At 40.4% G+C, this 27,168-nt stretch overlaps 1 protein-coding gene across 4 annotated transcripts in view; it reads left to right on the forward strand.

Moving 5' to 3' along the window:
* KMT2A (lysine methyltransferase 2A) overlaps positions 1–27,168 on the forward strand; it is a 77,953-nt gene that overhangs the window by 13,608 nt on the left and 37,177 nt on the right. For all 4 annotated transcript variants that reach the window (XM_054005230.1, XM_054005232.1, XM_054005231.1 and 1 more), the window contains exons 2-10: positions 12,525–12,594; positions 15,807–18,470; positions 19,895–20,072; positions 20,496–20,730; positions 22,110–22,174; positions 23,377–23,748; positions 24,475–24,548; positions 25,679–25,807; positions 26,755–26,868. In XM_054005230.1, coding sequence (XP_053861205.1) covers positions 12,553–12,594; positions 15,807–18,470; positions 19,895–20,072; positions 20,496–20,730; positions 22,110–22,174; positions 23,377–23,748; positions 24,475–24,548; positions 25,679–25,807; positions 26,755–26,868 — 3,873 coding nt within the window. In that variant the 5' untranslated portion in view covers positions 12,525–12,552. The remainder of the gene's footprint in view (positions 1–12,524; positions 12,595–15,806; positions 18,471–19,894; positions 20,073–20,495; positions 20,731–22,109; positions 22,175–23,376; positions 23,749–24,474; positions 24,549–25,678; positions 25,808–26,754; positions 26,869–27,168) is intronic.

Consider the following 27,168-nt stretch of genomic DNA (forward strand, 5'->3'; position numbering starts at 1 on the left):
CCACCTGATGGTTGAAACTGTGCTAGCAAGGACTATGTTTTTGTCCAATTCTACTGTTTCTATATCAATGGTTCTTGAACTGTAGGCCATCAACTATGGTGTTGATAATCCTTCCAGGTATATTGCAGAATGAAATATTGAGAGCCAGTCAGTAGGGAGGTTGAGAGACTGCCTAGTGAGCTGATTGGTTTTTTTTTTAAAAGTCTAAAAAGTGGTCCTCAGGATCAAATATTTGGAGAGCTGCACTTCCATTATACCACTGTTATCACAGGGTTCTGCGTGGCATAGAGTTCTCCACGGATTGAAACCTGTCCAGTCTCCTTTCCTCAGGGTTTTGGTCCATTGTTGTTCCATTCTCATTCTTTTTCTTCATCCTAGCATTACAACCTATTGCTGTTGGATAAGAAATTCTTTCCCACCCAGCAACTTGTAGCTGTGCACCTTCAGTTCCAAGACACAGCCTCTGTGCCTTCAATCCACAGGTTGTTGTTGTGGTACTTTACGGGAGGAGGGGTTCTACTGTAGGTGGCTGGGGTGGAAAAAGTGGGGGGGAAATAGGACACAATTTGGATTGCTGAGGTGAATGGGAGGTCAGAAATGACATAAAGTAGTACTGGATCAAAGCTGTGTGGGCAGGGAATGTGGGGGATGGAGGCAGCAGTGGACCATTGCTATTGGGAGTCCTTGCTAAACTTAGCCTCAAGGGAAAGGAAGTGAGGCAACTGGAGGGGATAATGGGGATTTTGAGGTAGAAAGTGAAACTAAATTGACATAGGAAGGGAAAGAAAGAAGGGACTTGTGGAAACATTGCAGGTCTGAAGGACTAGGGCTCTTACCTGAAATTGGAAAGGAATATGGACTAGTGTTCAGAGAAAAGGTTGGGAGTCTGGACACCTGGGTTCTATTCTTGGATCTGGCAGAAACTTCTTTTCATCTTGGGCATGTCACTTACCATCATGATGCCACAGTTTGCCTATCTACCTTCATGTTTGTCAACAACTTTGATCTAAAGAACTCTGTAAATACTTTAAGGATTTGGGAGCTCTGGTCTGTAAAGAATAAGCATAAGTGGTTTCTTGCCTGCACTTAGTACTAGGCTACAGTTTGTTTGAAAATGCTGTGTGTCTATGTTCTTGGCAGCCTTAAATCAAGGAAAATGTATTTGGGACAAATGGCTCTTTGGGATAGGTTTTGGAATGTAACTGATCATATGTAGCTTGTGATTTTTCTCTTTTGCTCTCTCTCGTTCTCTGTTTGGAGAGCATAAACACATGCTAAAATATTTGATGGAGTTGAATATGTAGATTTTTAACACCCACTCCTTTTGTCAGTTTTGTAGAACACTCCCCCACCCTCCCCGCAAGGATTAATCCTTTCTAAGTCAGTTCTGTGTAACATTGTTTACATCTTGCAGTGAGCCCCACGTGTTCAAGGGGAGTGGCAAAAGAGACATGACAAGGCTATTGCTCATTGCAGTGCTGTGTGCAAAATATGAGCCCTTGAGTGATGCACTTCTGCAGCATTCCTTTCACCGCTCTACTCAGATTTCAGTTTAATTTTATTAATCTAAATTCTACCTTAAATTTAGGCACACAACCCCTGTTTTTCTCTTTCGGTAAAACAGTAACTAGATCTTTAAATAAATATTGTCTTTATATTTTTGAAAATGTATTTGATGTGTATTTGTAGAAGCAAGTGGTTGAGCTTTGCTTTTTTTTTTTTTTTTTTTTTTTTTAACCAGTGTTTTTCCTTTTCCCCTTCCTTCCCCTGGCATCACCGCCACAGCACTGGAAAGAGAATGTGTAGTAGTGAAAAACTAGCAATTTCTCTTCTCTTCCTTTCCCCCCCAACAATACTCTGTGTGTGTGTGTGTGTGTGTGTGTGTGTGTGTGTGTGTACATGCACGCGCTCTTTAATATAAAATACAGAGAATTGTATTTCTGTGTGGCAGTCTGGTATTTCAGTGCTACTTTGAGGCCTATACAGATATTATAAATAAATTTGAATGTCAGCATAATCAGAGCTAAGCATATCTTTCTAGCATTGAGTCCATGTTTAGATATGAGATTTTTGAAACTAAGAAATCTAAATTTTGTGTTGGGCCTTCTCTTTCTGGATATAATTTGCATTATTTACAGTACCTGTCTTTGCAGCTCGTATTAGTATTGCAGTTCATGGATTTACCAGTGTGCCCCTGTATATTTGTTGGTAAATTCCCAGAGGTCTGTGAAATGTGTAGATTGCCACCTTAGTCCATGAGAACAACACAAAAAACAGAATGCAGTGACTTTTTTTTTATTTAATTAGAGCGTTGAAAACCAGAGGCAATTTTTGCCAGGCAGGAAAGAATGTCTCTACCTTTAAATATTCACTTAAATCTTAATGTATTCTTAGAGTAGCCAGTAGTAAGAATTTATACAAACTATATTCATTTGCATAATTTTTTTTTAAAGAGACAACTCACTGGAACACATTTTTGTTCAAAATTTTGAATGGGCTTTTGTTCAGAAAATTGCATAGTATTCTGTAAACTGTCCAGTTCTTTACTACATTATTATGAGATGGCCTTTAGTTGGACCTTTCTTTGTCTTGCTGAAGGATGTTTCAGCTACTGAAGGAGTTTAAAACATAAGGACTCCAGAAACATTTTATCAAGTTAACCCCCACATGCCTTTCATGTCGTAACTTGTGTGAAGACTTGTAGGGAGAATTTTCCCATTGAAAACTATGTAACTGGGTAATAAATGGCAACTTAAAAATGTAATTTCTGGTGACTGTAGACAGAATACAGAAATCATTTAAACTTTCATTCTGATTTAGTTTTTTACAGAAGATTTTGAGAGATTATACATCTTCTAGTCTGACTATGTTTAGTCAGAAGAGTTTCTTAAAATACTGTCGACAGTTCCCATCAAGAGCCTATAGCATAAAGCCTCTGACCTCAGCTCCTGGAATTATGTGATGACATCAGACTCAACTTTCATTTGAAGAAGAAAAAACAAAACCTCTAGCTCTTATGGTTGTAAGTAGAAACTTGTTCACATGAACTAAGTGCAACTGACCTAGTGATGTTTGCACACAGCCTGAGAGAATAACTGAGATGTTTGAACTGCTGCATGGTGTTAACGCTCAGATGCACTTTGTGGGAGGCCAGGCCAACACCACCATGGAACTGTAGGACTTGTATATGGTAGGAGAAAAGTGCAGCAGGCCCAGTCAACCCATCTCAAGCAGATACATGCCATATTCTGAGCTAACTACAGGGTTGTGGCTGTCACCTCTACCTCTCCAGGGGGAAGAGGGGACTCCTGATGAGAGAAGGGAGCCCTGTGCTTCTGCCTTTCTAGAAGTGGGGTCCCTGCCACCACCACTTTTAGTGGGATATGACAAAGCCACGGGGAGCTCTGTGTCATGTTGTGCCTAGAGCCCTGGATTGTGTTAATTCACCCCACCCCATTTCTGTGTCAAATAGATACAATCTGGAGTCTGCCTCTTGGAGTAAAAATATGTGCATTTTGGGCCGATTTCTGACCTCAGATATGTATGCATCTCACATTCAAGTCATTTGATGTTATATGCTTATGTCCCAGGGCAAAATTGGGCCCTAAGAATATAGATTAGTATGTTTTTGTTTCATTCAGCAATCGGTTTACATAGATTTTTCTCAAACCTTTCCTACTGAGAATGACAGTTAAGCAGGTTAGGAGCATACGGTAGCTGTAAACAAGTGGTTTGATAGCCTTTCAGCAGAAACTCACAGACATTCATGTCCATATGTGTGGTTTAAGTTCTTAAAAACAAGCTCTTGATGCTTCAGTCGTTGCAACTGGGTTTTGTTGCCTACTTTGCAAAAAAAAATGGAACTGGAAAGTGTTTTTCCTTCACATATAAGACAAAAACTTAAAAAGGTTTTGTATTGTTTTCAGGCAAAATATTGTGCCATAGACGCAAGCAAAAAGCTTTGCTATTGGTTCATCTTGGCTTCCTTATCAAGCAAAGTTAAAAATTAAGAGGTGGCCCAAATGGTGCTATTGGTGTACTGTATTGGCATTATTAGAATTTTTCTTTTCTGTGATTGATGATTGGCGTTGCTACCTTTTATTTTTAATCACTTAGGTTTTTGTAATACCTCTTACCCAGAAGACTCTCAAAGCTCTTTACAAACTTAAACTGTTAAAGAAACTGTACAATGAGGGTCACTATAGCCATCTCTGAGGTGGAAATATTACACCATACAACAATACATAATAGTTTAAGACAGGAAGTAGAGTGTGCCACATCATTTGAAACTGCAGAGGAACTTTAGAGCAGGAAATGTAATTGCCCAAGTTGGAATTTGGCTAGGACACCTGGATCAACATGCTGCTCTTATGAAATGTACTATGAAATCTTTAATTACCCCAAATGAATAGGGCTTTTGTTTAATATGTTGTCCAAAAAGTCTGTCTTAGCAGCACAGTGCCCCAAGCCATGTTGGAGGAGTATTTTTGCATTTTTCAAAAAGGAGTACCATCTACTGATTCATTGATAGCCTTCGTTTCAGCATCTAGGTGTTCCTCAGTTGTCTCCCATCCAAATATAGGTTTAGCCCAGCTCTGGTTAGCTTGTGATTTAGTCAGTTGCCCCTCCCCTCCTTTTTTCTCCTATTTTTTTTTTCTGTTGCAGTCGTGGAAAGGCTAGGCTAAAGAAATAAGTCATGCATTTTATTCTGAAGGCAGTGAGAGTTGTGGTCATTCTTTTAAAAACACTTATCTTTGTTGATTTTTCAAGAAAAATACTAAAACAAAAACATCTGTGGAAAAAAGTTCAGTAATTTTGGGCCAGTTGCTGAGAAAGCTCTGTCCTTTGTTTTCAGATGTGTTATGCTTGAGGTTGACAGTTTCTTTGAAGTGTAACTGTTGATAGGGGTCTTGGTCGCTTAGCAGGTGGTGCTTCTGTAGGTAACTTGGTCTATTGTTATGGAGGACCTTAAAGATGAGGACTGCTGTCCTGTAACTCGATGCCTTACAACAGTGGTTCTCAACCTATTTACCATTGTGGGCCGTATATGCAGCTCTCTGTGTTAAGTGGGATGTCTCCACACAATATATACTACCTGTATGGCCCTGAGGATGTTACATGGGCCACAGCTGTGTGCTGATTGCGCCGTGGGTTAAGAACCACTGCCTTATGGTAAATCAGTCTGCGTGGAGCACTAGAGTGAGGTGCTTTTCCGTGGCTGATATCACTCAGGTGGCCTGGTATTCTATTCTGGACAAATTAGAGCTTTATTTGAGCTGCAGCACTCATTTCTGAGTAAGTAAGTTGCAGGAATCCAGTCTGGGAGTCACAAAGGGGTGGATTAATATAGCCAGAATTTTTTCTGACAACAGGGTACTACTACACCTCTACCCCGATATAACGCTGTCCTAGGGAGTCAAAAAATCTTACCGTGTTATAGGTGAAACCGCGTTATATCAAACTTGCTTTGATCTGCTGGAGTGCGCAGCCCTGCCCCCCCAGAGCGCTGCTTTACCGCGTTATATCCGAATTCGTGTTATATCAGGTCAGAGGTGTATCTTGTTGAAAGATGGTTTCAGCAGCTGTAGTTATTTGAATGTCTAGAAACAAAGATGAATCCAGAAGAACTTTGAGGCTGTGGACTGAGTTGCCTATTGTGTCCATGCTTGCTCGAGGATGGGAAGGTGTATGGTAGCCAGCTTTTCAGAGTGTTTAAGTCTTCCCACTTCTGATTGTTGAGTTTAGTTTCCATCAGCTGCTTTTCATCCATTTGCTGATCTCAAACAGTGACGGGAATAGTTAGGTGATAGGGCTAACCATGTCTGTGAGTAAAAGACCTGGGTATAATTTGTATATTGATGTTTAAGTCATGATTTTCCCAAAGAAGTTTAATGGAGTTGTTGAATAGATTGGGTACTAATATGCAGGTCTAAAGGACTCTGTAGGTGAACACTCTGATAAGGGAGGATAAGTTGTCCATCACCACCTTCCAAGTGTGAGCTGTAAGAAGGGATTACTTACAACTCACTGTTTTCCTAGTAACCCAATACCTCTTCAGGGTGGGTTAGTCGTAGGCTGTGGTTTACAGTGACAAGGAACCCAAAGACCTAATAATGTAAGCATAGACACCTTCTTCTGTCAGTGGTCAAAAGATCATCCATAAGCTTGACTAATGCCATTTCTGTTTCATGTCCTGGCCTGAAACATGATTGGAATGGGTCCAGGATCCTGACAGTGGGAGGGTATATCAAAGATGGCTTTTGCTATTTTTTTGTTTTGTTTTTCAATTTAGTGTACTCAGTTGGATAATGGATGGTAACTTGCAGTGTTCATAAGGATCAGTGTTTGCTTCCCTATTCACTTTAGGGGACGTGGTAAGTTCCATTTTCATATGGGGTGGATAGTTGTCAGGAGGAGACTTGGACAAACCTGAGGGTCTTTTACTAACCAAGAAGTGTCTGGGTCAGATTTGCATGGCTTCAAAATATTTCTTGTTACCCAAAGAAACTTATACAAGAACTTATAAATTACCTAGTTTAAGGCACTGATAATATAAGGGAACATAAGTCTATTTATCCGTGGAGCTGATAGAGCATAAAATCTGTATTGGAAAGGTTTCACTCTGTGTGGGAGTTCAGCTCTGATCCAGTCCTCCTTTGGTCTGAAAATTTAGACCTTGACTATATAGGAAAGTTTTTATATAACTTCATTTTTTCAGTATAAACTGCCTTGTGTCCACACACACACTTTTTTTTTCTCTTGTGTCTTAACCTGTGTTAAGTAATCTGCTTAGGAAGTAACATACCTCTATCCCAGAATGAAGTATTACAGGTATAACATTTGTGTGAATGCAACCCTGTTTTGGATTAATTATACTGCTTCTAGCAGTCTTCCAGTTGCTGTCCTACACTACATTGTTTCATACCTGGATTGGTCTGTTTGTTTACCTGTGGACCCTCTACAGCTCTGGGGTGATCTTGACTGGATGTCACCTTTTTCTATTTAAATATTGGCATGCAGCCAGGTGTGCCCCTTTGTAATTCCAGCTCGTGGCATGTTAACACACCGAGTCACATACCCATTATAGCAGCCATGCTTCTGGTTGATCCTATCAGGAGGCCCTGGACTTTCTTGACTTTTGGGAAGAGGAGCACATCCAAGCCCATCTGAGCAGCAATCACCAGAATGCCAAGATCTACTAGAGGCTGCCAGAACAAATGCAGGAAAAAGCAGTACTATTGGGACGCAGCCCAGTGCTGTGTCAAAGCAAAGAAGCCTCCGACAAAGCGACAAGAATGCAATGGACTAAAACAGGACCGCGTGTAATGCTCCCAATAGTTGCCTGTACTAAGAGGAGCTGGACTGGATTTTTTTCAAAGGAGAACACCTCTGGGGTTTTGGACAGTTTGGAATTGATCACTGAAGGCATCCAAGCAACCAGAAGGAGATTCTCCCAGACAGCCAAGGTCTCTTTGGCACACCCAACCCTGTGCCAGAGGCCCAGGAACTAAAGATGCCACCGAATCTCAAATGGGGCCCCAGCCTGAAACTGCTGAGGAATGGAGCTGTACCAGTAAGTATTATGTCATGTATTGCAATACAACTGTAGAGGGGGATTTAAACAACTTTGTTCCAAGTCCAGGCTGACCATCACCGTGTTGGGAGGACATTCCTTGCCTGCTCAGCTCCCCTTCGTCTCTCTGTGTGCTCAAAATCGCATCTGTGCTGGAGATTTCAAGCTCAGAAGGGTTTATTTCCCTTAACTAGCACCTCACACACCCACTAGTCAAATAGGTTGCCTCTCTAAACCCCTTTCCATGCTGTTTGATTCTCCCTATTCTTCATGGTGAACCATGCCCTCTTCCTCCATTCAAGATGGAAGCACTGTCGGGGTTAAAACCTCAAATACAATAAACATGCCTCCTATACAATGTAAGAGCAGATATTGAAAGAGAAAAAGTAATAGAATAGTTACTTTGGCTCACAGTTTGATCAAGGCCTTGTGCTGCTAGCCACCTTTACATTGTATGAGGTAAATTGTCAAAATTAGGCTACAAGGGCATTTCAAAATGAGTAGTCATTTTTATTTTACATTCAGCATTGTTAACCCTTTGGGTTCAAACCAATTACTGCATGGGTGTTTGTTTTGCAGTGCTCTCTGTGCTCATCTGCAGTTGTTATAAAACAGAATTGAAAGCAAAGAGAGTGCGCTATTTGATATATACGTTACAAGACAATGCAGCGTTCTTGGCGCTGCTCATATTGGTGGTGTGCTTCCCTTCAATTCTTGTACCAGCTATGGGGGCATCATTTTGGTAAACAAAAGTGCTGCATATCTTCCTGGTTTGCTCATTTTCTTTTTGAACATGATCCTTCTCTGCCTCTTGGGATCACACCTTTGGGTAACATCCTTCAGAGTAAGCATAGCCTCCAGAGGTGCATGTGTAATTACTAACCTGCCCCGTTTGCTCCCCCAGCCCATACACCGCCCCCACCATTGGTAAAGGGGCCCTATATAAGGGAGAAGTAAGATAGAAAACATCTCATCTCCAAGCTCACACCAGACTGGACAGAGCAGTTGGGAATAGTGTTCTAAAATTGTGAAAAAGCAACAGTTTATCATTTTGTATTAGGACAATAACTACTTGTGCTTTTTCTCTGTTCTTCTAGTGCCTGAAATGCTGTGGCCCTCACAGACAGGGGTCTTATCAGCTGCTGAATGCCTGGCATACCTCTGAAGGAAGTGAAAGAGGGCAAAGAAGGACAGGTTCAGTGACCTCATGACTGCATCCTATCAGAGGGCCATAAAAGCAGAAGAGGGAAGGGAAGATTTCCTGCAACAGTCTTAGAGGCTCTGAACAGACTGCATGGACAAGGACGTTCAGGAGGAGGGATGCTGGACCTAAAGGAGAGGCAAACAGCTCTGCTGGAGAACATTGTGTTGCTATATTCACAGCCACCACCCTAACTTAGCCTGGCCCTGATCACTGAGGAGAACCCAGAATACTGGGGAGCCCCTTTGCACATCTCCAAATGACAGGGCCTTCCCACACCATTCCGCCCCAGGACAGCGAACAGTTTCTACTCTTCTACCTTTGCTTTTTTGTGGGCCCTTAAGCACAAACTTCTGTGCACTCAGCACTCTAGTCATGTTCTGCCACAGTTCCATTGGTTTTAAGTTTGCAGTATAATAATGAATCAATAATGGTTTTGAATATGTAAAACTCTGCTGAAAAATTTAATTGAGGTATTGCTTCTCCCTATTAATATCTTTACACAAACACCTTTCATTCATTTTCTTGTTTACAGTACACTACTTTTCTACAAGTACACCCTGGCCTGAAAGTTAGCCCAAAACACATCCCTTACCCTGTTTCCCTGACTAGTTGGATCACCTTGTGGAAAGGCAGCCTTTTTGGCTGTTCATAATGTACAGAAGTGTCTCCACCTCCTTCTCCCACCCACTGGTGAGGATCTCTTGCTTGCTCTCTCAGATGATGAGAAAAACAGAGCAAAATGCACTTACCCCAATAGGCAAACATTGTTCAGAAACATCCAGCCTTGCCATGAGGCACCTCTACCCTCCTTTCAGTCTTTCAAATGCACCTTCCACTGTCATTCAGCAGCTCCTCAGGTATAGTCAACAACTTCTGTCTCCTGTCTGATTATCCAGTGTAAGGCTTCATAAGTCAGGGAACCAGAGAGTTAGCTGGGTCTCCCAGGATGACAGGAGGAATCACAGCGCCATTAATGTCTGTAGACCTGGGAGAAAATTTTCCCTTTTTCAGTGCAGAAAACAGGGCAGATGTTTTAAATAGCTTGGTATCATGGATCTTTCCTAACCATCCCACATTAATACAGTATCAGTAAACCTTGCACAAGGATCAACCAGGGCTTGCACCATGGAGAAATACCCCTTTCTGTTGACAAATTCTGAGGCTTGGTGTGGGGGGCAAAGAATGTGGGGCAGGGTGGTTAAAAAATGATGATTTAAAAAAATAAATACAGATTTTTATATTTAAATTGGAATTTTTCTTTTTAAAAATAAACTGTTTAAAAATAAATCTGAAATTGTCAATCTGTGTTAAGACCTAAGCTTGTTATAATTTATTAAAATTATTTAAATAGTGTGTGAGCCCTCCTCAAATTTTAATGACTTGAAGGTACAGTTATATACAGAATTAGGGAGGAAATCATCTTTAACTTTTGAAGTCAACTCATGCTTTATAAATACTTTACAATGTCATGTCTGTTATTTTCAATTTTTCAGTGGAGCAAGTGCTGGTATTTATATTTTTCCAAACGTGTAAATATTTTCAGTTTTTGTTGTGCAGGAAAGCTTTTGCCCTAGTTACTTTCAGATTCAATTTAGCAAGCAGATTCAGAAAGACTATTTTCTTCATTTGGATTAGTTAATTCAAGGTTCAGAAACAGGGAGTTTGAAAAAAACTAGAAAGCTGCTTTTCCTCCTTAAATCTATGAATAAAAAACAGGGGTGAGAGGAGGGGATGGGATTCACTAATTGGGAAAACTTGAAGGACATAGGCAAGCTTTTCAAAGTTCTTTAGGCACTTGAAGATGCAAATAGGTGCCTCGTGGTGATCTTCAAAAATGCCTACACCAGTAGGTAGATGCCTAACTCTCATTTGACTTCAATCTGTCAATTCACTAACTACAGTGATGACTTCTTTTGTTTAATAAATCTGTTAGTTTTAAATGCAAAACATGTTTTGATAAACTTACTTTTTTTGCTTATGTATCCAGCACATTGAAGGAAGCTTTATTTAACTACTAAAAACAATTTTAAAATATTATTTTTATACATTTTTAATTGAATTCTACTTTCCATCCAAATGCACCTTGACACGGTTTCCCCCCCGAAAAAAAGAAAATCTAATGTCATTAATCACTTTCTTGCATAATAAAAAAAAGTAAAAATTAAGACTCTGAATAAATGTATTTTAAGCTATATAACTGCTTAAATAAATGTAAAGCTATAGTGTTGCACTAAATTTGATACTTTTTTGTTAGTGGCTATATTTGGTTGCAAATGAACATATTTTAATGTTTAGTATGAACAGCCAATGAGAATGGACATTTCTGTAGGAAAATAAGTAAGGTAAAATGCCAAACAAGATTAAGATCAATGATTTAAGTCCAGGTTTCCTGTTTGCTGATTTAAATCATGATTAAAATTTAGTGATTGATTGAAATCAGTCCACCCTGGCATGGGTCCTGTCAATGGCCCCAATATAACTTGGGGATCCCAACTGTGCCAATCCATTAATAAACTTCTATGCACTGGCAAGCGTTATGACCCTGGGGTAGCAGCACACTCTCAATAGCACGATGATAGTCCTGACAGTTGGGTCTAGCAACACCAAACTGGTAAGCTACTGCATCCTGAAGTTCTGCCACCATTGCTGGTCATCCCGCTTCTGCAGCACTGTCCTGTCCCACCAGTCAGTGCTAGTTGGCCACACCCAGAAATAGTATTTCAAGTGAAGCTGTTCCAGGAAAACGTCCTGCCAAAGTAACAGCTCAATTTTTTCATCCTTCTCCTCGTCTAGCCATCTCACTGTGTCTGTCTCCCAACCCATCCAAAGCCATTCAGTAGTTTGAATGATGAAACATTTGGTGGAGCAGTTTGTTTGTGTTAATGATTCTCAGGATTGTGGTATTCAGTAGTGTTTCCTCTACTGCAGTTTGAAAATAGTGCTGGCTTGCAAAAAACAGTAGAAATTATGGGATGACAGGAGAGGAATCATGGGACTTTAGTTTGAGCCCATGTCCCAGAATTTCAGTAGGTTCCAGTGGACCTTCCACAGTGCAGCATGACAAAAATCCCAGAATGTGTAGGGTCTTGCAGCAGAACATTGCACCATGGGATATTTGCCCAGAATGCTGTGTGGTTATTTTTCAAAAACACAGAGCTGTGTGGGCACAGTGATTTTGAAGGGAAATAGTTTAAGTTGGCATAAACAAAGTGGTGTGGACACATTCTTTCACTATATGCATCCGAAGAAGTGGGCTGTAGTCCACGAAAGCTTATGCTCTAATAAATTTGTTAGTCTCTAAGGTGCCACAAGTACTCCTGTTCTTCTTTTTGCGGATACAGACTAACACGGCTGTTACTCTGAATCTTTCACTATAGTTATACTGGTATAATTATAGTGGAAAAACTTATACTGAAAAAAACATTCCAGTGCCAACAAGCCCTTAGGGTAAACTGTGTAGTTCCTACGGGTTAGGTCTTTCTCTCTAGTTTGTGGAGAAGAGTGTATTGTGTCGTACAAGGTACATTCTCATCCGAATGTGCTGTTTATTCCCCTCTCAACTCTTTTGATCATTCTGTGGCTATCCCCCATGACTAGATACTATTTCCTTTTTAGCCACGGTTTGCTGAAGGAACAAGCATTGCTATAGATTAGATTTTTTTTTTTTCCTGGAATTTTTTGATGGTAGTTAAATTTTTTTAAAGTTCATGCCCATGTTTTTAACTTTAAAAATCACTTTCATTGCAGGATGAGCAGTTCCTAGGTTTTGGCTCAGATGAAGAGGTCAAAGTACAAAGTCCCACCAAATCTCCCACAGGTATGTTTAGCTCATAGGATTGGAAGTTGAGTGGCATGTTGTCACTTTGCATGGTTTAGTCCTGCCTCTCCCTGTTCCTATTGCAATAGCTTATTCTAACGAGAGCTCGCTGGAAAACAATTGTAGGTCTTTTTGTCCTACTCTGAGTGGACCACTTAGAGAACTGCTGTTTCTGAGAGTCTGTGCTTCACCCATAGCTAGCCCAGGCTGTCCTACTTTAGGATCTGCTCTTTGGCAGGGTCCAGCACTCACAATGTAAAGTGCTTCTTAGAGTTCATCATCGTATAACAGGAGATATGTCAAGCATTTTTGAATAGAAATAAGGCTGACCTCCTGATCTTTTGATGTGGATTTGGAGTCCTTCACTTGCTCTTCACTATCCAGTGAGTGTAATTAAAGTGAGAGGAGCCTTTTAACCCACTGGTCTTCTTTTATTAATGAGAGGAGGTGGTGAGCAATGACAAAGCAAGCAAAAATGGAAACAGACGAACTAAAATTAGACCTGCTTAATCTTCCTATTTGTTACAATGTTGTATCTTTCACTTCTGAAATATAAGGGTTGGAGTCTTATTGAAGATATTAAATTACATTGGGCAGTCTTTATTAAATTTACTTTCACAAAAAAACTCTGAATTAAAGTGAACTTGGGTAGCTTTCTCTGGATCTTTTATTATATGGAGATATACCTATCTCATAGAACTGGAAGGGACCTTGAAAGGACATCGAGTCCAGTCCCCTCCCTTCACAGCAGGACCAAGTACCATCCTTGACAGATTTTTGCCCCAGATCCCTAAGTGGCTCCCTCAAGGATTGAACTCACAACCCTGGGTTTAGCAGGCCAATGCTCAAACCTGAAAAATCATAGACTCATAGGACTGGAAGGGACCTTGAGAGGTCATCTAGTCCAGTTCCCTGCACTCATGGCAGGATTAAGTATTATCTTAGAAAATGGCAACAATCTATTTATTCACAGGAATACCAAGTGAGGATGGTGGGGAGCTCCCATTCTGCCTCAATTCCAGTTCTACATGCTGGGTATGTGGCAGTGGGTGGAAGTGTGGGGGAAGGAGATAAAAAGATCCTGTGAAATATATGCAGATGTCTAATACACTAGCACTCAACCTATTCCAGCTGATTGTACATCATATTATCTGTCTGGCATTAGTTTTATTGTGGAAAATCTCAACAGCCAGTTGATCCCGGTACTAATGATGGTACTAACCTAATATTGTGGAAACCCCTCTGCAAACAATTGCTACTCAGTTGTATGTAGCAGCAGTGGCCCTAAACAAAAGTTGTAACCTTTTTTCCTCCCCTCTCATTACATTACATTTTTTTTGAGAGAATGGCCCTGAAATCATACGATTGAGCATGCACACAGTGCTCTTTAAACTCTAGTAGTAGCGTCATCAAGATGTAATTTAAAGAACTCTACAATTGCTTTTTCCAAGTACCAGCCTGGCATACGTAGGTTTCAGTTTATTTCTAAAAAACCTTAAGGACTGTGAGGGAGTGAACTTCCTTTTCCATTGGGAGGAATTTTTGAATTTTAGTTTAACAGGAGATGACACTTGGAACCAGAGAAGCCATGAAAATTGGTCAGGTTCAAGTCCACTATGAAGATGGCAAATCCTGTGCATGTTTTTTGGCTGGGAGTCTCTTTCTGATGGAATGAAGTAATGGATTCACTGTAGTTCCTTGTACTCCCCATTTCCATGCTACTTTGATACTATGGCATGCTTTCTTTTGGAGACCTAGAGACAATTCCATCTTACCTAAAAGTTGTATGTGTTTGTGGAACAACAAAATAAAACCTACATCCAGTCTTTTGATTCAAATCGGCAACTGTTTAGAACTGACTCTATCATGGTCTGTCTGTCTGATCTATCATGGAGCAGGGAAGTTTTGTGGGAAAGAGAGAGTGAAACTGATATTAGAAGGTTAGACTAACATTTGAAGGGAGACTAACAAATGAAATGTGAGTAAATTTATGCCTTAACTGAAGGTGTGGTGAGGTGTCTTTTGCTAATGATGGTCTAGTTTTATGAGTCCAACCCTATGGTAGGCTTAAGTAGCCAAAGGGAGAGATGGGTGAACATAACTTGCCAATGAAGATATGATGCATTTCTCTGAAATACTGACACAAAAGTAAGCCTTAATAAGGGTAACCCTTCTGATATGCAATCAACACTGGCTAATCTGGGTTTTTTAACTCCATTTTGTTTAGTGTCTGTGATCTGATTTAGTGAGCCAATGGTACATCCTTGATATGAAACTATTCAACATTTGAATTTGTGTGAAACCAAACAAAGATGGAGGGCTTGTGAAGAAAGGTGTAATAGCTTATTATACTTCCTTTCAGCTCTGGAGCCCTACGTTCAGATTTTGATTTGGTTGCAAGTGAATGAGTTTGATCGTCTTAACCTAGATTTGAATGGATAAATGTCCCCATTACAATATTCTACACAGCTTGGCCTAGACAACAATGTCTGCTTAGGAGAGACTTTGTACTGCAATCATGTGAATGTCTCCGGTAGTCGCTGACGTGCATTGGGAGAGCTGTGTGGGGACCCAGTGTTGAGATTAAGGTGCATTGGCAGAAGTGGATAATGAAATCTTGCACAACACATGCCTGACACCAGTTCCGAGTGTAGTCACAAGCACTAAATTTACTCCAAAATTAAAACAAAATCTTGAATTAGTAAAATACCAGTTTTGATTCACGCTTTTCCCAAATGCTATTCTTGGTGTGGTGGCCTTTGTATTAGCAGTGGGAGTGGATGATAACCAAGAAAAATATTTTTTTTTAAATGAACTAGTTTTGAACTTTTTTCATTCTTTGTATATGATGTTTCAGGAAAGTTGATCTTGGGAGTTACTGTTCCCTTCAAAAAGTTGTTTTTGGTATTTGTTTTTATAAAGGTAAAAGTTCTTTTGGAGGAAAGATATTTGTACTTAAAGTATGTTTTGGAAAATAAGCTCTTTATTATAAGGGAAGTGTTTTGTTTGTCTGTGGCGGAACCCTTTTATGTACAGTTCTTATTAATAAGTTGTATTCATAGTGGGTTGGTGGATCAAAATTATGGTAGCTTGTTCTATGCATGTAAAGTGACTGGTGATGAATAAAGTCAAATGTGACCTGGATAGTGTTGTAACAGCATACAGAAAAGCCTAACATGTGCTCTGCATTCTCTACTTCCCCCTCAGTGAAGTCTAGTCCACGAAAACCTCGTAGGAGACCCAGAAGCAGTCCTGATCCAAGTTCAGCTGCACACTCAGACTCTTCATCAGTGTGTTCCCCCCTGAGCAAGTCTGAAACCATGTCCATGGAAAAGGTAAAGAAGAAGGAAATTAAAAGTGGGGAAAAGAGACGAGGAAGACCTCCAACACTTAGTAGTGTGAAGTTCAAGTTATCACAAGTAAAGGACACATCAGATATTCATAAGGGGAGCAAAGAAACAAAAGAGAATCTGAAGAAAATAAAAAGGGCACCGTCCACTACATTTCAGCATGCTGCAAAAATCAAGAAGTTACGAACTGGTAAACTCTCCCCACTGAAGTCTAAATTCAAGACTGGGGGAAAACTTCAGATTGGGAGGAAAGCGGTTCAGATTGTGCGCAGGAGAGGAAGGCCACCGTCTTCGGAACGTTTAAAGACTGCCTCACCACTAGTCATTAATTCACAGCTGGAGAAACCCCAGAGGGTACGTAAGGAGAAAGATGGCACACCACCACTTACAAAAGAAGAAAAGACTGCTGTCAGACAGAGCCCCCGCAGGATTAAGCCTGTTAGGATTATTCCTTCTACCAAGAGGACAGATGCAACAATTGCTAAGCAACTCTTGCAGAGGGCTAAAAAGGGGGCACAAAAGAAGATTGAGAAAGAAGCAGCTAAACTGCAGGGTAGAAAGGGAAGAACTCAGCTCAAAAACATCCGGCAGTTCATCATGCCAGTTGTGAGCGCTATCTCTTCGCGGATCATTAAAACACCCAAGCGATTCATTGAAGATGAAGACTATGATCCTCCTATTAAAATAGCTCGCCTAGAGTCCACACCAAACAGCAGGTTTAGTGCTACATCTTGTGGGTCCAGTGAAAAATCAAGTGCGGCTTCTCAGCACTCATCTCAGATGTCTTCAGATTCCTCACGATCTAGTAGTCCTAGTGTAGATACATCTACCGACTCTCAGGCGTCCGAGGAGATGCAGGCACTTTCCGAAGAGCGCAGCAATACTCCAGAAGTTCATACCCCTTTACCTATTTCTCAGTCCCCTGAAACTGATAACGGTGATAGGAGAAGCAGGAGGTTTTCAATGTCAGAAAGGAGTTTCGGGCAAAGGGCAGCTAAAAAACTGTCGACCTTGCAAAGTGTGTCCCAGCAGCAGTCCTCTTCCTCTCCTCCTCCACCTCTGCTCACTCCTCCCCCACCCTTACAGCCTGCTACTGGCATCTCAGACCACACGCCATGGCTTATGCCTCCAACAATACCGTTGGCTTCACCTTTTCTGCCCACCTCTGCTGCACCCATGCAAGAGAAACGGAAATCAATTCTACGAGAACCAACATTCAGGTGGACCTCTCTGAAGCATTCTAGGTCAGAACCACAGTACTTTTCCTCAGCAAAGTATGCCAAAGAAGGTCTCATCCGTAAACCAGTATTTGATAACTTTAGACCCCCACCACTGACGCCAGAGGATGTTGGCTTTGCATCTGGTTTTTCAACATCTGGTGCTACAGCTCCAGCTCGCTTGTTTTCTGCTCTTCATTCTGGAACAAGATTTGATATGCACAAAAGAAGTCCTCTGCTTCGAGCTCCAAGATTCACTCCAAGTGAGGCCCACTCCAGAATTTTTGAATCTGTAACCTTGCCTTCATCTGTTAGTCGAACCACTGCAGGAACTTCTGTGACAGGCATATCTTCTAGGAAACGAAAGAGAAGAGTGTTTAGCCCGATCCGATCAGAACCCAGATCTCCTTCGCACTCCATGAGGACAAGAAGTGGAAGACTTAGTACCTCTGACCTGACAACTCTCACCCCTCAATCTTCTGTCTCTTCCTCACTAACTAGCATGTCTGTTAGTTCTCTTGCCACTAGTGCCTTAAACTCAACTTTTACTTTTTCTTCCCCTCCCCTGACCCAGTCTGGGGAATCAGCAGAGAGAAGCCAGAGACCAAGGAAGCAGATCAGCACTCCAACTGAGCCTTTCTCATCCACTAATCCTACTCCTCTGTTTCCCTGGTTCACACCAAGTCCCCAGACAGAGAGAGGGAGAAATAAAGACAGGGCTACTGAGGAACTGTCCAAAGATAAAGACGTTGACAAAAGTGTGGAAAAGGACAAGAGCAGAGAGAAAGACAGAGAGCGAGAAAAAGAGAACAAACGCGAATCAAGAAAAGAGAAAAGGAAAAAAGGGTTAGAAATTCAGAGTAGCTCTGCTTTATTTCCTGTAGGTAGAGTGTCCAAAGAAAAAGCTAATGAAGATGTTGCAGCAGCATCTTCCGCTAAAAAAGCTGCAGGGCGGAAGAAGTCTACGGCAATAGATCCTGTAGCAGATGCTGCCGCTGTGGCTCTTGTAGATATGACAGCTGGCAAAACCAAAATGCCTAAGAAAGGTAGAGGGGGCTTAGAAAAATCCGATCTAGATCTAAGCCCCACTGTTCTGCCCCTGGAGAAAGACAAAGCCCTACGCCTCTCTGCTCCTTCGTCAAGCACTATTAAACATTCCACTTCCTCCATCAGCTCGATGTTGGCTCAAGCGGACAAACTTCCAATGACCGATAAGAGGGTGGCCAGTCTCCTAAAAAAGGCTAAAGCCCAGCTGTACAAGATTGAGAAGAGCAAATCCCTCAAACAAGCGGATCAGCCAAAAGCCCAGGTATTCTTTCAGACTTATTCATGAGCGGGCTTTACAGTGCATTTTGTTTTGTACTTGGATTGAAAATTGTTAATGTCATTCAGATGCTGAAAGAGAACAGATAGCATATTAATTTGAATAATTGTTAGAGCAACAGATGGTAACTAATTTGAAAACGAGAAGCACTGGGCAGAAGTTGAGGGGGAGATAAAGCTGCTGGAGTCAGTTCAGGATGGAGTTGCACACATTTTCTGAGAACGGTGCAGTGTAATTGCTTAGTAGATTTTTCTGGCGAAGTCTGGTGGAGATGTTCATCTAGTGTATGTTGAGCTTATAAAGGCAAGGCTATGGCAAATCATATAGTCATCTCTGGCCCCTTGATTTGTGTTTCTGGTACCCCACTTGCTTACAAAGCTGACATCCAAAAATGACAGTGGTCCTTATCTGATTTTTGTTTAAGGTGCGTATTGCCATGATCTCGGTCTCATGGGATGGAAGTGAGATCCCATGGGATTTTGCGTCTAAAGGAATGGGACCTCACACATCCCTCCTTCTTGGCCCCAGTGTTCTGTCAAATGCTCTCACTGTAGTCCATTTTGGCTACTAAAAAAGTAGACCTCATACAGACACATTTTCAGGTAATGGTTCCTATTTTGGTTTAAACCAGAATTTGGCCTGCTGTCAGTGGTAACATTCAGGAATTGCGGAAAATAGATTTTTTTCAGTAGAAAACCTCCAGAGTTTTTCTCCCTGCCATCAAGTTCTGAACCCTCCCACTTGTCTACTCTATACCACTCCATGCACTGTTGGCCAGTTTCACATTAGGGAAAAATGACTTGTTCCTAAAATTCAACTTTATGGGAGTATATTTGTTCATCAGAAATAGCCCTGAATCTTTGGGGGGGCAAATCCTGGGAGAAAAAATTAAATTACTCTATTTCTTTTAACAGCAGGGATTACAGGCTGGTTGTGCTGTAATTTCTAGAACCTTATAAGGGGGAATACAGCCTTATTTTCATATGTCCCACTGACTACAAGGCTTTCAAACAGCCTGATTCACTTCTCTGTCAGGGTAATTAGACTGGTAGGATGCTTTAGCCTCTTTTATCCTAATTATCCGTGCCAGCTCTGATGTTTTGGTACTGATGCATTTTACATGAGTATATAGTATTAAGGAATTCAGGTCCTTGAAGTAAGAGGTTAAAATTGGTTATGGAACTCTAGTAAACATAATAAGCGTTCTGCTTTGCTGTTCTCTAAAGTACGTCTTCACTGGGAAGGAGGCTATGAAAACTATAGTTGACTCTCAGATTCTTATGTGACCTACAGTTTGAGTGTTTGGTTTTAACCACTACCTTTTTCTTTAAGTGTGCGTGTGGTATTTTCCAAGTACACTCAGAATCCTTCTTCAGAAATGCCTATGTTCTTGCACACCTGAAACTTAGGGTCAAGAGAGTGATTCATCAGAGACTTCAGTGCGAGGACCACGAATAAAACATGTCTGCAGGAGGGCGGCTGTAGCACTAGGCCGTAAGCGGGCAGTGTTTCCTGATGACATGCCTACTCTGAGTGCCTTACCATGGGAAGAACGAGAGAAGATATTGTCTTCCATGGGAAATGATGGTAAGTTCAAGATTTTCATCTTGGGGTCTGTGGATTCATACAAAATTTTGATGCTGTTGCCCATTAGTTTAGTTTCTTGTGGGGCAATACTTATATGGTTGAATATATGTTTCTATAGAATGGACGACATGCTGCATAAGATTATACAGGGGAAGGTCTGAGTTAAACAAATTTCAGATATTTTTAATAAACTTCCAGTCTAAAAGGTAATTCATTAATCCATTGACCTCTGTTCATTTGATATTTCATGGCACAAAAGTTTTATAAGTTTTTCTCATCTGAAATCTTAAACAAAAAACACTCAACTTGTATGCCTCTGAGGATGACCTTACACTTTTGATGGGATGGATGATTTCTGAGTAAACTTAAGACTTCTGAAATGGTGCTGGTGGCCGCTGAATTCACAGCAGATTTTTTTGACAGATAAGTCATCAATAGCTGGCTCAGAAGAGGCTGAACCCCTTGCTCCACCTATCAAACCAATTAAGCCAGTTACCAGAAACAAGGCACCCCAAGAGCCTCCAGTGAAGAAAGGTCGGCGTTCAAGGCGCTGTGGGCAGTGCCCAGGCTGCCAGGTTCCAGAGGACTGTGGTGTCTGTACTAACTGTCTAGACAAACCGAAGTTTGGTGGGCGCAACATAAAGAAACAGTGCTGCAAGTAAGTGTATATTTGACAAGCTGTTTAGCTAACCCTTGCGTTGAGAGAGGAAGCCCTGGGATTATAGGTGGAGATTTTCTCATTCGCTGCTTAGAAGCAGAGTTGACAGGCTTTGAAGGGAATCCCTTTTGTTCAGTCTTGGCTGGTGTTGGGTAGAGGTAGGTAAAGGACAAAAGAAAAGAAAATTGCTGGAGTATTTTTGCTCTGAGTTGTGGACACCCCTTCTTCTCTACTGCTCCCCCTGCTTTACTGCACTTCCTAAAAAAACTTGAGAGGATTGTAAGGCATGTGATATAGCAAAATGCACTCATACTTTATAGGTAATTTAATAATTAGGCAAGATTGAAATTTATTTTCTCAGATAATATATAAAGAAGTGGATTTCTTGCAGCATATGATATTTATCCAGTGTGTATTTAACATGCAGTGAAGGAAACTCTGGACATTGGCTGAAAAATATCACTTTTGTTTCTTGATCCTTTTTATCAGTTCATCTAAACATTTTTGTGTAAACATCCCTGGATTTGGAACTTACCTTCCTCCTTTCTACAGTAACTGCATTAGACTGGTTTTACCAGCCTGGATAATCTGTTTGAGAAGGCAGCAAGTGAAGTGGCATAAATAAAGATTGTTGTGATATGAAGGCTATTTATAAAGTATAGCTGTGAGAATTGCTGCATAGCATGCAGCTGTGTGAAAACAGTCTGCAGAGTACAATCCGTAAGTAGTCAGTCTCCAAGCAGCTTTGCCCTGGCCGTGGACAAGGTTTCAAAACCCGGGGTCCTGCTGCAAGAGCTAAAGGAGAAAGAAACGCTAATTCAGTAGACAACAGATATTGTATTCTTAATTTTACATGAAATCTAGGAATTTAAGTTATGGCAAAATAACAACTTGATGACCTTATCTCATCCCACTCTGTATAAATGAAGGGGCTGTTCCCATGTGGGAAGGATTCCATTCTTATGAACCAAGTCCAAATTAAGTCACCAAATGGTTGGCCCTGCCCTAATTAGCCTTAATCAAAATTCAGAGAACTTGCAGTTGATGGATTTGACATTGTTTTCCAGATCTTCTGTGCCTCTCAAATCCTAGTATATGAGAAAGGGAACTGATAGAGATATCACCATGATGCTGACAGAGCCACTCTGTTTCTTGTGGCACTATTCACATACCTTTGCATTGGATGATTGTAGTAATTATGAGCCAAAAGGAAACTAGGATTCCTCAGCCTTAACACTTTTGAAGAAAAAATGAATGGTTCAAAAATGGTAATGGGAATATTGACTGGTGAAAAGGCTTTTTCAGCAGCAAACCCTGCTGAAGGGTGCTGCTGTCGTATATCAGTTTCTGATTGTTCCAACTTATCCCTTTCATCTCAGGATGAGGAAATGCCAGAATCTGCAATGGATGCCTTCAAAAGCTTATCTCCAGAAGCAAGCTAAAGGTATGCAGTGTGTATAATGGACCATCTTTTTGAGAAGTGTGTACTAAATTCATATCTGAAGCTTTTGTGGCTGCATTGAGCAGCAGAGCCAAAGACATAAGATGCGTCTCAGACAAAATGTTGCAGAGAGCATGATCCTGTAGCCCATACCAGAGCTTCAGGGGAGGGTACAGAACAGGGCAATTATGGAGTGATCCATTCCTGTCTTCTGTCAGTCAGAGGTTTAGGGTCACCCTGACTGTGGATTTGCGTCCATGACCATCTTGGCTAATAACCATTGATGGACCTACCCTACGTGAACTTTATCCAGTTCTTTTTTTAATCTAGTCATGCTTTTGGCCATCACAACATCCCATGACAATAAGCTATATGAAAAAGTACTTCCTCTTCTTTGTATTAAACCTGCTGCCTATTAATTTCTTCAGGTGACCTCTGTTTTTTGTATTATAGGAAAGGGTGTAAATAACACCTCTCGATTCATTCTTTTTGTTCCATTAATAATTTTAGAGACCTCCACCCTTTTAGTCATCTCTCTTCCAAGCTGAACAGCTCTAATCATTTTAGTCTTTCCTCATATGGAAGCTGTTACATACCCTTGATCATCTTTATTGCTCTTCTCTGAACCTTTCCCAGTTCCACTGTGGGTTTTTTTTTTTTTGCGATCAGGTGACCAGAAGTGGACACTGTTTGAAATGTGGGCATGCCATGGATTTATATAGTGTCATTATAATATTTTTCTCTTATTTTCTATCCCTGTCCTAATAATTCCTAACATAGCGTGTTAGCCTTTTTGATTGCTGCTGCACATTGAGCTGTTTTGAAAGAACTATCCACGATGACTCCAAGATCTGTCGTGGCTTGTAACAGCTAATTTAGAACTCATCATTGTATATGTATATTTGGAATTATTTTTTCCAATGTGCATTACTTTGCACTTATCAGTGTTGAATTTCATTTGCCAATTTGTTACCCAGTTTTGTGAGATCCCTCTGTATTTCCTTACAATCAACTTTGGACTTAACAATCTTGAATAATTTTTTATCGCCTGCAAATTTTGTCAAATCACCATTCACCCCCTTTTCCAGACCATTAATGAATATGTTGAACATGACAGGTCCCAGTACAAATCCTTTAGGGACCCTGCTGTTCACTTCTCTCCATTGTGAAAACTGATAATTTACTTCCTATCATTTGTTTCATAGTTGTGAAAAAGAAAGAGAAGAAATCCAAGACCAATGAAAAGAAAGAGAGCCATTCTGGGAAGAACCAAGTGGATTCTGGACAGAAACCAGCTCCTCAGACTGTTTTAGCAAAAGAAGATAATGCCTTGAAGAAGAGCAGTGAACCTGCCCGAAAGCCAAGTGAGGAGAAAAATGAAGAGGGAAATACCTCTGTCCCAGTGTTGGAGTCCAAACAGGTCACTGCTTCTGGTGCCAGAAAAAGTGGCAAACAGGCACCCCAGCCATTGCAAGTTCCCCTTTGTCAGCCGCCTAGCTCAGGACCACTGAAAAAAGAAGTATCTAAAACCATACCTACCGAGCCCAAGAAAAAGCAGACACCCCTACCAGAATTAGGTAAATGAACAAATGTAATGAAAATAATCAGTCACTTGTTCAAAAACAAACTAAAAACTAGATTATTATGTAAGAACTGAGAGTATTGTATATTGGCTATTAAACATCATTGAACAGTATAAAACTGGAAAATATTTTATATACTGGCGGTATCACTCTAAAATGTTTTGGGAGATGTTTATTTAAATTGGATTTCTTTATATTAAACTTAATGTGTGTGTGTGTGGGAAGGGATAAGGATGTCTTATCTGTATGTTTGAGTTTTCCATTCAAACCCTGGTAACCTTAAAACAGAGATTTATAGTGTTTAGTTAAACTTTTGTTATTATCCATAGTGGCACATCACAGTAGAGTGAAAGTGCTAAACAAAGTCAAGAATCCCTACTTGAAAAAGTGTAGTCTAACAGATATGGATTGTTACTATATGGGCAGTTTTGAGGCAGTCTGTCAGTGTTGCATGTGTTATGCTCTGGGGAATCAGGTGGGTTTTCAGGAGTGTTTTGTGGGGAGTGCATGTTTGCTGTGTTGTTTAGGAGGCTGCATAAAGCATAAATGGTGATGTTTAGTCACTAAAAGAGATAAGGGAACAGTTGGGAGTAAAGATTGGGCAGATCAGGGAGCAAGGCCTAAAATATCTTTTCCTCAAGTGCATTATTTCTCTTCTGTTTCCTGGAAGTGGTTATTCATTCCAAGATCTAAACATGTGATTTTTCTTTCCTTCCCTAGGCACAGAGCAAAGCAAACAGAAGAAAGTTACTCCCCGTCCAAGTTTCCCTGTGAAACAGAAACCAAAAGAAAAGGTGAGGTGGTGGTGGTGGTGGTGGTGGTTGTTGTTGTTTTACTACATATTCAGCAAATTACAAGAATTTCAAAATTAGTTTCTATTGTCAAATACAGGTGTGCAACCCTAACTTACCTTGTTGTGGGCTTTTCATGATTAGGTAAAGTTTTTACTGTGACCAGCATTTTTAGAATTAAACCCAATCAGAATTAAATTCAGTTTCTTGCCCCTGGAATGTCAATCTAAAATAGACTTCAGTTTGATTTCTACCATGTTTCCAGATCCTGTAAACACTTTTAAAGGAAGAAGTTTCCATTACTTGTCCCAAGGGCAGAGTTTGCAGTTTCTTACCCCTCCAGACAAGCCTTACAGATGTAAAAGGCTCCTCCTACCTCCATTGTACCAAGTTCCCAAATGACACAACATGCATTTAAGACATAATTGATGCATGTCAGTTTGTTTTACTAAGAAATCTAAGTAACTGCAAAAATGAGTTCCATTTTAACTAACAAAATATGAACAATTTTAATTTTTAAAAACAAGTGTGATGTTTCAAAATAATAATAATAATTAATGGAGGTATCCCATCTCCTAGAACTGGAAGGGACCTTGAAAGGTCATGGAGTCCAGCCCCCTGCCTTCACTAGCAGGACCAAGTACTGATTTTGCCCCAGATCCCCAAGTGGCCCCCTCAAGGATTGAACTCACAACCCTGGGTTTAGCAGGCCAATGCTCAAACCACTGAGCTATCCCTGCTGGTAACTGCAGCTTTTTTTAAATTTCCTTTGAAAAACAAATGAAACTGCCCATTTTTAAATTCCATTTAAAAAAAATGGAAAATTTGTATAGACATTGATTACCCACAGAGTTGCCGCAACATAGTAAGTTAAATACCAGCATTGTCTTGGATGACAGAATGTTGTGATTTTAGAATGCAATACAACAAGCATAATTCTGTGCATGAAGTGCTCTAAAAAGGATTTGCAAAACTGATCTTCTGCTCCCACTTTCTGTAAGAACCTTAGTTCTGAGATGCACTCAGCTTCTTTGTATAAGAATTATCAAAGATTTATTTACTCTGGTCAATCCTTTCGTAAAATAGTTATTTGGGGTTGGAATAAATGCAAATGTCTTTTCTTTATGCTTTAGGAAAAACTTCCTCCAATCAACAAGCCAGAGAACAGCACACTGAATTTGCTCAATACACTGTCAAATGGAAGCAGTTCCAAGCAAAAGGCACCTACAGATGGAGTCCACAGGATCAGAGTGGACTTCAAGGTAAGGGGTAAAATATCTTGGAAATGTTTTGAGTGTAATTGGCTGTAAAATAAACATTTGGAGTGGTTTTCCCCCTCAGGAATGCTATTTTTGACTTTTTAAGTAAGTGATGTACTGTGGTATGCTCTATTCTAAGATGGTATCAGTAGGAACCTCAGTATCTCTCTGAAAAGTCTTTCTGCTGTTGGAAGTTCTTCCATCTTCTTTATTACAATGTCAGTGTTGGATGAAGAGACTATTAGAACTTTAAACATAATTCTCAATATAAGAGCGAGAACGGATGAACAGGAGTTGCATTGTCAAGGAAGTAATTTCATCAAGGTGGAACTGTAAAACCATGACAGCTACTTGAGTAAAGAGAATTGGATATTCTGTTAATCCTGTGTTGTTCACAGCAGCACTGGGATATGTTTGGGAGTTAAACAGTTGAATTTTGCATCTTTTTTTGTACATTAGTCACTTAAATATATAACATAATCAGCACTTTCCTAATCCACCGTGGGAGTGGTAGTCTCTCTTCTCCAGACCCTCAAGAAAAGTTTTAAAAGCAGAGGGTGTACTGAGGTCTTGTATTACTAAGACTTCATACTTTTATAAACTATATTACAGTAAACTGTGAATTTTGATTAAACTAATCAAAACATAGAATTGTGAACATTAGTGTATAAAGTATGCCTTGTGATATGTTGTCCTTCTTATATTCACTAACTAATGCACAAACCTGTCAGTTACAGTGGGTCCACTCAGCAAGAATTAGTAAGATGTGACTTCTGTTTTTAATTTATATTATATGACTGGACCTAAGGTATGAGGTTTTTAAATGTTTTGAAACTGAAGCTGCTTAGGTACGCTGACTAACAGCAGTTGTGCAAATGTTGTGCTATACTTTTTTTTTTTTCCTAATGTTGCATTTCTCTTCTGCTTGATGTACTCTTTTGTGCTTTCAGGAGGACTGTGAAGTGGAGAACGTTTGGGAGATGGGTGGGCTAGGCATTCTGACCTCGGTACCTATCACTCCCAGGGTGGTCTGCTTTCTCTGTGCCAGCAGTGGACACGTGGAGGTAAAGCATTTTGTTCTGCTGTTGATCTTAGAATGTTTACAAGCACCGAAGTATTCAGCAATTGTGTATGCATTTCCTTTTTTGTTAAATCATGTTAAACAAGAGGAAATTCAGGCTATAAGCTGTAACTCCATCCTTTGCTAACCCTGTTGTGTCCGACAGTACCTAAACACATGGTATACAAAATCTGCTACTGTTTGAAGAGTTTTGTAGTCCTCCAAAAGAAGTGATCTGATCTATGTTAGGTATTAGGGTAACATTTTTAAAAACACCTAAGTCCCATTTTCAAACATGACTTAG

Source organism: Malaclemys terrapin, chromosome 15, assembly GCF_027887155.1.
Source record: "Malaclemys terrapin pileata isolate rMalTer1 chromosome 15, rMalTer1.hap1, whole genome shotgun sequence".
Classification (NCBI taxonomy): Eukaryota; Metazoa; Chordata; order Testudines; family Emydidae; genus Malaclemys; species Malaclemys terrapin.